The sequence below is a fragment of the Callorhinchus milii genome, unplaced genomic scaffold, assembly GCF_018977255.1.
Source record: "Callorhinchus milii isolate IMCB2004 unplaced genomic scaffold, IMCB_Cmil_1.0 Scaffold1, whole genome shotgun sequence".
Lineage (NCBI taxonomy): Eukaryota > Metazoa > Chordata > Chondrichthyes > Chimaeriformes > Callorhinchidae > Callorhinchus > Callorhinchus milii.
The window spans coordinates 108,995,423-109,006,106 of record NW_024704742.1 but is presented as its reverse complement, the minus strand read 5'-3'; the positions used below and the strand labels follow the sequence as shown (position 1 = coordinate 109,006,106).

The following is a 10,684-nucleotide window of genomic DNA, read 5'->3' as shown; positions in this document are numbered from 1 at the left end:
TTCTGCTCTTGTATTTTCTTTAAATCAGCAAAAGCACTCCTGCAGCACTTCCAGTTTCAATGGTCCAAACTAGATGGTAGACAAGATTTACCACGTTAGTTCAAGAAATTAGAAAGTCATTCACAACTCCTAAGAGAATCTTACAAGTTCCAGTTATACTTTTAATTCCATCCATTCCTTTTGTCATCCGTAGTGTTGAATACCATTTCATATCCGTGCAAAACAGTTCAAAGTGCTGGCTTCAACTGTGTCCATTAGGCACACGTGGGGAAGAGATACAACAAATTAGCTATATGAAGACTTCTAAGTATTGAGGCAAAGACCTGTTTACCTGGCACACATACCAAGATTGCAGGAAGGATAAAGACATTCAAAAACGGGCAATGATACAGGTTTGAACAAAAGTTACCTTTGCAAACAAGACAATACTGTTTTACAATGGAATGAAATACATTTTACGTTACCAATAATTCAATAATATCTGAAGCTGCTGGCAAATGAAAAAAACATTTCAGAATTTAATACAATAAATATTAGTATAATCACCCAAGAAGCAACAGTAATGATACCTGTCAACCTGTCAGTTTTAATATTTTGGAAATATGAAATTTGAGTTAGCTTTTACTAATGACTTTTGCATCATCAACAAGTCATTTCTGTTGTGCTGATAAAGAAAGGTATTATAAGATTTTTCTTTGGGAACTCTATGTATTGTTAAAATACCAACCACTGTTGAAATGACTTGCATTAGAGCATTGCGCTAATCATAAATCATCAATTTCTTTTTTTAATCAATTTAAGAGTTAGAATGGGTGCTTTTCTGCGAAAATGCTCTTTTGGTTTGCCAGTTACATTGAAAGCTTGTTGATCACATGTTGCATTGAATACATATTACAAAAATCCATCAATAAAATGCAATGATCAAAATTCTAATTGATTTCCATAAATATCTTCTCCAGTGGACAGCATCTTCACTTTTTATGATTGAAACATCCTTTGGCTGTAAAACCAGGTATTTCTAACAGTAAATTTTATCTTTATGTTTGAATGCAGACTTGAGTACAGAATGCTGACAGTCTCACGAGTACCCTCCTAACTGTGCAGCCAGGAATATAATGAATCACAGCAAGACTGGCAGCAATCTTCATACCACTGTGTTTAAACACTGATCAAATGATTAACTAAGAATAACTTTCACTACATTCCGGACTAAATATTAAAGCAGTACATGTGTTGCACAATTTTAAACAGATTTAGGCAAACCTCAGAGAAAGCATTTGTAAAGCAAATCAATCCTTCACCTTAAAATGCACAAGTACTTTAATTAATTCCAGAAATCCTTGTTGTTGAAGAGTGATAATGCAACAGTGCAATTGAAAGTGTTTAGCTAATTTTCAAAAGTCAGGGATTAGTGCAGCTTTGGCCCAAAATTTCAATTCTCCATATCCAAAGTTCATTTTCTAACAGCATCCTGGACTGGAAGATATTAGCATTCTGTATGTCACCAGAGACTAGAATATATACTTTGTATACCAGTCAGATGATAGTTGTGTTCCTTAGCTTTATAGTGATTGTTTTGCCAATAATACATCATCTCCCTACTAATTTACTAGGAAATAAAACAAAAATGTAAAGGCAGCTTAGTAAAGCTAGTGTTCTACTTAAAGTGATAAAAATCTCCAAAAATTAGATTTTTTTTAAAAATTGAGTCAAAAAAGCCCAGTATTTGGCACCCACTTCAACTGACCTATGTGATAAATACTTGCATCGTTCGCAAATAACAAATTTGAATATGTATTTTAGGCGGGGAATCTCAGTTAACCTTACAGATATGAATTAAGTACTGTAATCTGAAATTAAAAAATAATATACAGAATAAGTCTATTGCTATAGGTGCTTGTCTTATACATGGGTACAAATGAAATGAGCTTTGGTCAACTTCAACATAGAAAATCTGAAAAGAATTGCTGCAGACATACATTGATGAATACTCTTGTCTCAACTTTTAAATAAGGTGACTGTTCAAAACTATTCTAAAATCCTGAAAAAAAAACTGGTAACTACAAGGAATATGTGAATACTTAAACTGGGAGATGTTGAGGTCACTAAATGCTAAATACATTTATGAGGTATATACAGGAATCAAACAATCTCATTGCTAAACACTGTCCACTATCGATAGCTGTGAAGTTAAGACAGTTTTAAAAAAAATCCACTTGGAAATAAAAGAATCAAAAGGTTTTCCAAAAAGGCCAAAGCTAAACTATTGCAGGCAGTGTACTAAAATAACTGGCAAATTAACATCCACTCCTCATAATTGAGGGAGACAAGTCATCCAACTGTTATTAATGGAATGAACCATGTATATTCCAAAAGAATCTATGATAAAAGACTAAGAAAGCTGGAAGAGTTTGAATTATGAGATGATTCAAATCTATAATCCTTATTGCATCTCACCTGCAATAAGGATTACTGAAAATAATGACTGGTACTGTAAATATTCATGTACTCTCATCTTCGCTGTCACTTCTGCTACAAAATGTTAGACAAAGTTCGTCTCCGAGAATAAAAGGAGCAAGCTTCTTGGTTTACAGCATGACCGAAGAGAACCAAAATATGGAGTGAAGCTGGAGACAAAAAAATTTATTAAAGATTCAACCAAACAATTTGGCAAACTTTCCAACACTCATATTTGTAAACATAATGCTTCCCTTTTCAATTGGCAGCACTTTGAAAAGACAAACAAAATTCACATAGATGAAATGGATTCTTAATATTTATCCCAAAACCTTGCATTGTCCAACCCAATAACTTAATGTTCCCACATGATAAATTAACTGCCATTTCGCGAGGCAATATGTCAACTGAAATGCAATGCACTGGTTTTAAGAACAGAGAAACTACATCAATTCAAATGATTTTTGTGCTGTTTGATGGTCACAGTATTTTAATTAAGTACATCAGTTTTCAGTTATATTCCTGGCACCCAGGAGAAACAAATCTTAAATAAACTATTACATGCAGGTGACTGCTTCTTTGTATATAATTTTTTTTTGAAAAATACTTTAGTATACAAATAGGTCTCCTACTTGAAGGTTAGTTTCTTAATTTCCCCAAAACTATAGATTCTTTCAAATTTTGTATTATAGTAACTTTTTTCATGTTAATAAAGCTGATAAATTACTTGAACTGGAAAGGCTTTTTTCCACAGAGGAAGTAGTATGTTTATAGGAAAATTCCTATAATAACACTCATCAGTTTTGTCCTGAGCATTTTGGCCTACAAGGTAGTAGTTTCCTCTTTTCCCCCTCAAGATGCACACACACACCCTTACACATACACACTCTCTTGCACATATCGAGTAGGCCACAGTTAGCTTCCCAGTGGTATGGGACAGAAGGAAGCTATGTGTAGCTGAAAGTCACTACACCAAGTGTACACAAGCAAACACCTTAAGGCAACATTAGCATAGGGGGCTGACTTTGCTGTTTGCATTTTTAGGCTATGGTTTCAAAATTGCAGCACAGTGTAAATAGATAGGCAGTTCATAGTGCTTCTTCATACATTTCATTCTTTGAACCCTCTAACATTCCTATGAACATTTTTTTAAAAACTATTTTGTGCAAATTACCTTAGAAACTTTCTACCACTTAAGGCAAAGTGTTTAAATTAATAGGAAAATTTAGAAAGTACCACATACCTTTGTTTACCCCAACTGTTAAGAGTTTATTAGTGCCATCATTTGTTAAGACAAATATAGAAGTCAAATCAGAAACCATAGGAAACTTCAGGTACTCTGAACCCTCTAACTAACATCTGCTTTAACAGCTGATCTGCTCAATGTGATCAGTGTGGATAAACAAAAATGTAATGGTAGAAGATTGGAAAGAAAGAGGGTTCTAAAGCCTTGATTTACAAAAGAAACTAGGGGGTGAAAGCATATATGTTTCAGGGTAGTAACAGAACTTAAATCATCTAACCATGAAACTGCTGAAAAACTTTTACAAGTCTCAGACATCAATCCAAGAGTAACATTTTTGAAATTCAAAATAAATTAGCTTTTCGTTATTACACATCTCCTTCTGGTCACAGAGGAATATTGCAAATTGTCCAATGAGTTCTAATGCCATGATTGTTGCCGCTGCCGATCATAATCTGCTATTAGTCTCTTAATGTGAGCCAGTTTCTTGTGCAGGTATTCACACCTACGTTTCTCTTCATGATAGTTGGGGCTGTTCTGTAGATACAAAAATGAAAAGAATGTGAGTTTTACACAAAACATTAATGCGAGCATTAGTTTGAAAAGAACCTTTCTTTCTTAAAGCAGAAGTGTTGCAGGGGATCGTGTGGCTGAGAAGGTTGGGTCTGGTCATCATCTTTTTCCCCTCCAAGGTTGGGATAGCTGATTAATGCATAAAGAATGGAAATGGGGGAGTGGAGGAATGCCTGAAAGTTGTGGATTAGTCAGTTAGGGTTACCCAGTTCCAAGTACACATTGAACATAATCCTAGCATTGAGCTGCAATTCTTGCTCACAGAAATGTGAATGTGTTCTTACTTTTATATCTATAGTTATTATTGATGTGTGAAATAGGCTTGCAAGAAGTATTTGAGGTGGGATCCATGTCCTTTATTTCTCCTCTATTAAAACAAAGAATGCCAATGGGATACAATCAAGAATGAGAAGCAATGATACACATGGAACAAAATGTGCATTTTTGTGTATGTCAATCTTATTTAACACTTAAAATTATTTGTTCAGTCCAAATGTTGATAACTCCACAGAAACCACTATATTGCAATGACAGGCAGTGATTATTTTATTCCAAAATATCTTATGCATCTTATCAGGACAGTTGAAAATATCCAGTAAATTAAAATTCCAAGAGGAATTTTAATTTCAAACTGATAAAAATGAACAAAAAGGACTCAAGATGTGGACTACTTGAAAAATATGGTTACCAACCTTTGTAATTTTCCAGTACTCTTGCAAAACTTCCGCATCAACAATCTGTAAATAAGTAGAGGTCCTGTTACAGGAGCTATCTTATGCGGCTTGCACTCTCTCTTTCAAAGCAATGCTATCTCAAGCTTCTTAACATGGAAGCCAAAATCGTGCATCACTGAGCTGGTCAATTTTAATCTACCTCCGTACAAGTAGCAATATGCAAACTCTGCCATTGTTGTTGTTCGCTGACCTGATGTCAGCCTCAAATTTAGAAGCAACTTTGTTGCCAGAAAATAAATTTACCATCAGTTCCTGGGATGAGCCTTTTTTTCTGGTCATCCGAGGGTCCGACGCTTGCATCACCGTGCTTAAGAGTATCCAAACCAAACTGAGAATTCCATGTATCTCACCTATATATGTAACTTCCAGAGATAGATTGTTGGAATAGTGTGCACTGTCTCACTGGAGGGAAACATCCTACTAACCTAATTTCGGAAAAGTATTAGGCGCAGGTTGGCAAGAATCAAGGCTTGGGGACCCCAGAGTGTGCGTTAAGGTATTGCTGGAGTCTAATGAACCTTTTCCTCAGCTGCATACGCAAAACTTTCAAAACATCACGTTAAATAACTTTTGCTGGATTTCTGGTTGCCAGGGCAGAGTACACTAAGATATTATGTTAGCAATGTGGTTTAGATCTTGCTGACCCTTCCATGGAGATTGGGGTAAGATCTGTGGTCAGGAAACGTTGTGAATTGTTACTGAAAAAAATGTACACGAGCATTTACTGTGGCTGGAATTCTCCATCACTAGGTAAACAAGGCAAATTCCACATAACAGCTCAGGCCTCAACATTTTGAGCTGAACCATTTCTCAAATAGAAGAGAAGCTATATAAAACAATAATGTTAATCTGGGTTCTATAGAAACAATCCTGGAATACAAAAAGGGCAGTTTCTAAATCAGTGGAATGAAGAAATGGCACTGGAGAACCATTTTTCAGGAAGCTGTTCTCCAAAATAAATAAATCATTAATGTTTCATTCTTTAACATAATAGAAAATCTTCCAAACTACAATGGACAGATTTTCTTTACAGGTTCAAAGACCTTCTTGACTTGCAAATCAATGTACATAGAAATAGATGTACACACAATTCAGTAATGAATCAAAAGAAATGCTGAATGTCAGCCTTTTCATCTTACTATGCAATTCATAATTTACATGGGATTAAGAATTAAAAACAAATAAACTAAAAATAAACAAAAGAGAACGTAATTTCATGAAGCATTAGAAAATGTTAGTGGCCCATCATGATTTTTTTCTATAAAAAGGTTTTTTTTTTACTTGCCTGGGTCATTTACAGCAACATACAGCAACAATGAGGTAGATAATCAAAAAATACAAATCGGAAGCTGGAAGCAGTTTTAATGAATCACCACTGAAGTCACATCATTCCCATTTTACTACAGATTACAACAACTGGGATTTATATAGCGCCCTCCACGCCGGATGGCGTCTCAGAGCACTTTACTGTAACGGATCCCGGGACCGAGCCAGGGGGAGGGGGAGGAAGGTGACCAAAGGCGCGGTCAAAAATTAAGGTCTTCAGCAGAGACCTGAAGATGGGAAGGGAGGGAGCGAGACGAAGGGAGTGAGGAAGGCAGTTCTAGGGCCTCGCGGCATAGTGGCAGAAGCCACGGCCGCCGAGGGTGGAGCGGAGGTCTCGGGGGACGAGGAGGGGGCCAGACCCGAAGGAACGAAGGCAACGGGTACTGTTTGGAGGAGAGAGGTCAGAGAGGTAGGGGGGTGCAGAGGAGTGCAGGGACTTGAATACAAGGGTGAGGAACTTGAAATCGATCCTCTCTGGGATAGGCAGCCAGTGCAGTCTGGCAAGGACTGGGGTGATCGGGGAGCGGAGTTTCGTGCGGGTGCGAATGCGGGCGGCAGAGTATTGAATGATTTGGATTTTATGGATGGTAGTGAATGGGAAACTGGCGAGGTGGGCGTTGGAGTAGTCCAGCTGAGAGGTGACAAAGGCATGGACCAGGGTTTCAGTGGCTTTTGGGGAGAGGTATTGGCGGAGACGGGCAATGCGTCGGAGGTGAAAGAAAGCGGTGCTGGTGAGGGACCGGATCTGGGGGAGGAAGGATAATTGGGGGTCGAACCTGACGCTTAGGTTGCGTACGGGATTACAATATTCCTTAAAGCTGGAGGCTATCATGTTTTCAATTTGAGCTATTTAAAATGTTTAATACTTTAGAGAAGCTGACAGTCGAACTATCTTAAGTAACTGGGATATGTAAACTTTTTTTTAAAAAAGGAGTGAAGTCATGAAGTGGGGTGAAGGTGAAGGAGCTCTCATTGAAAGTTTTAATTAATTTCCCTGGCCTATCCTGTTTCTATAACTGTTAATACAAGAGGAACAAACTAAGCCCCAAGTAGCATTGAGACAGTGTAGAACATGTGTAGAAATGTTACGTTTTATTGTAATGCACTTTAAAGTCGGTCATTCTGTTTGCAAATACAGATATTCATAGTTTGTCTCCATTTGCATCCTTTTGCTTTATGGCAGTACACGTTTTCAAGGGCAGTACACTAGAATACTAATACTGACTAGACCATAAAGAAATTATATTTGCGCAGATAAATCCCTGCATTTTATGTTGCAGGATAGTTCAGAACTGTTTTATATTATTATGTTTTTATATTATCCTGCAAATGCTGGTCCTTGCATGTTGTGAGGCCAAATCCAAACCATTGACAACTTGTAGTTCTCTCAGGCAGGAGAATCTCAACTGATCCAAAGAAGTTCCAGTGGTGACAAAACTGCATTACTACCTTGTCCGTGGCAAGAAAGACACAACAGCCAATATGCCACACTGGTGGCAGTAAGTCATTTATTCTGGTAGCCTCAATGTTGCTGCCTCTGGACATCTGACATTTGCATCAACTTGCATCAATCTTCAAACAAACTGGTTTCAGTTGCGTCATCATAGAAGACACTATGAGGTACGTAATACTTAGTGAGTTAGCATAAATCTGAATATTTTGTCTCAAGGGGGAGGAAGGCTGGCAACACCAAGGGAGCAGAAATGGAATTAAAATCTAATAGGGCAAGGGTCCAAAACTACACAAATGGTAAGACTTGAATAGTTGAACTACCTCCTCCTATTTGTATGTGTATATTGCCAAATAAAATAGGCTCGCAAAATACCTGTACCACCATGTAAATCCTGAGCTCATAATACCCAATATCTAATACAGAGAGGTGCCATTATTATTCTTTTTGTTAAAGTTAAAACTAGTCAGTAGTCTTTTGACTGAAACTTGAAGGAGTAGAGGTGATTCTGCCAGTACCTTATATTCCTCTGAGTTAGGAGAAAGACGCTTCCGCTCTGCATCCAGTTGCAAAAATCGCTTGGTTATACTCTCTAACCTAGCATGCAGGTTGCGGTATTCACCATACTCTGCATTAAAGTCATCTTTGAAGCTTTGTCGCTGCTCTTGTGACATAATGGCTGTGTATTTGCTGTTGGAACACAAAATAGTGTGAAACTAGATAGTTGTGTGGGGAGAAAACAATAGTATTACATGCAGTACTTGAAATAAATCTTTTGTTCTCGCTTAATTACAGTCATGCACACTGAGGATATACTAAACATTTCATATGCTAGAGAGTTGGACCATCATTATATACCATCATGAAATGTTTGGTTCTGCAACTTATGCATGTGTTGACGGAGACATCATAACAAATCTGTGGGTAAATGGTGCTCTGCCCCCAAACTGTCATACCTCGACTTTTCCACCACTTTCCATAATCCAGAGGCACAAATAAATGTGCTATAAATCAATGTCATTCCACCAGTGCGAGTCTAGAGATGGATTTTTATATACTTAATGCCTATTACAACATAGAAATAACAATCTAGTACACCCCTTATAAAGGCTTAGTTATAAGACATTACCCATAGTAACTTAAGCAGGTAAGTAAATTAATAATGTTCATTTCCAAGTTAACATAAAATTCTTGTTGCCTGCCAGATGGCTTAGCAGTTAAAGACATTAAAGCAAACAGAACAGATTTCAAGGTTGAATTCTTGTGCTGAGTTAGCTGATCTCAGCTCGGGTGGAGGTAGTAATAATGAATTTGTGTAGCAGTGTTACAAACAGCCTCAGTCTTCAAGAAGTGTGTGGGTTGTTGGGGGGGGGGGGGGGGGGGAAGAGGCGGAGTGGGGAGGGGGGGGGGGGCGGAGAGAATCAGCCAGGTTTTATGTTTCTGATTTCAGTAATTTCTGCTGGAAAGTGTATCAAACTTTGGATGAGGATCGGATTGTGTTCAACTATGAGGTGCCCTGTGGGTGAAATGATCTTCGGAACTTATGGTCAAGTTTCACGCAAGAATATTAGTTGGGGTACTAGATTAGCACACCTGATGCAAACAAAAGTGCCTCGCAAGGGTGGGGGAAGGGAAGGAGGGTGAGGGAGGAAATTGCAGGAGAAAATGACACTTAAAATTTTAAAAATAGTTATATAGTTGTTTCAAAATACAAATTAGATATTGTTAGTTATATCCAACCTCCACATAAAGATTATTTTCCCATTCCCCCAGCCTAATTCCTGCAGTGGAGGCCTGCACACAGCACAAGAATTCAAATGTGCAATGTGCAACAAGTGGCCAAGTAGTGGCAGAAATTCAATTGAGCAGTTTGGATAATGTCAACTGTGAATGTGCAGCTCAAGCAATTTACAATTAGAATCCGGAGATTAAATAATAATAATCCTTATATTTTATATAGCGCCTTTCACGTCGTCGAGACGCCTCAAAGCACTTCAGGGGACACTGTAGAGTGGATTCACTTACATATTTTCTGAGTGAAAATAAATGCCTTGCTATTGTATATACCAACTTTCTAGTAGAATATAGGAAACCTTATACTGTATAGCTGTTTGTACGACACTGCAATGTTAGGGTAATCCAAACAGAAACCAAACAATATGTAACAAATAATGCAATCTTTCCCCAACCCCACAAGTTGGCGGCTGGATTTCAACAGATCTCACAAACTACAGTACATTAATGAATATAGTACATCAATGAATAGACAAGTGACAATGTTTTCACACTAATTTTTAAGGATACTTCAAAAAAGACTAGGAATTTAAATTCTGGTTGGCATTGTATGTAGTACTTTTGACAATGTTGGTCACTGATGGGAGTTCCCCATTATGATTGTACATCTCCAAAGTTGCATGTAATGTTGATTGGAATTTCAGTCCACTCGTTTTAAAAACATTTCAGACACAAAAGATGACTGTTCTAATAGGTGACTAAAATGAAGATCATAATAAAATTCTATCTTTATAATTGCTTTCAATAATTAACAGATTTCTCTTTTACTATTTGGATAAAAACACTGGAACAAATCTAGTAACTGTTGCTAGTTTAAATAATTCAGATTCGTTTTGGAGGAATGCTCACAATAAACAACAACTTGCACTTATAAAGCGCCCTCCGTGCAGGGTAGCGTCTCAGAGCACTTAACAGTAGTGGTGGGGGTGGTGGGGGCAGGTGCAGTAAGCACGGTCGAAAAGGAAGGTTTTCAGATGGGACATGAAAAGGCGGAGGGGGCAAGGCGGAGGGATTGAGGGAGAGTGTTTCAGAGTTTTGGGTCGTAGTGGCTAAAAACCCGATCTCCGATGGTGGGACGGAGGGTGCGAGGAACGAGAAGCAGGCCAG

General features: G+C 37.7%; 1 protein-coding gene across 2 annotated transcripts in view; it reads right to left on the bottom strand.

Annotated features, from left to right (window-relative positions):
* Positions 1-2,915: 2,915 nt before the first annotated feature.
* The window catches only part of ell2 (elongation factor for RNA polymerase II 2), a 76,673-nt gene continuing 68,904 nt past the window's right edge, over positions 2,916-10,684 (bottom strand). The window contains exons 10-12 of one of the 2 annotated variants that reach the window (XM_007893090.2): positions 8,302-8,473; positions 4,966-5,010; positions 2,916-4,237 (exon numbers count right to left, since the gene is read on the bottom strand). In XM_007893090.2, coding sequence (XP_007891281.1) covers positions 4,121-4,237; positions 4,966-5,010; positions 8,302-8,473 — 334 coding nt within the window. In that variant the 3' untranslated portion in view covers positions 2,916-4,120. The remainder of the gene's footprint in view (positions 4,238-4,965; positions 5,011-8,301; positions 8,474-10,684) is intronic. The other variant, XM_042334274.1, reaches the window with a different exon arrangement.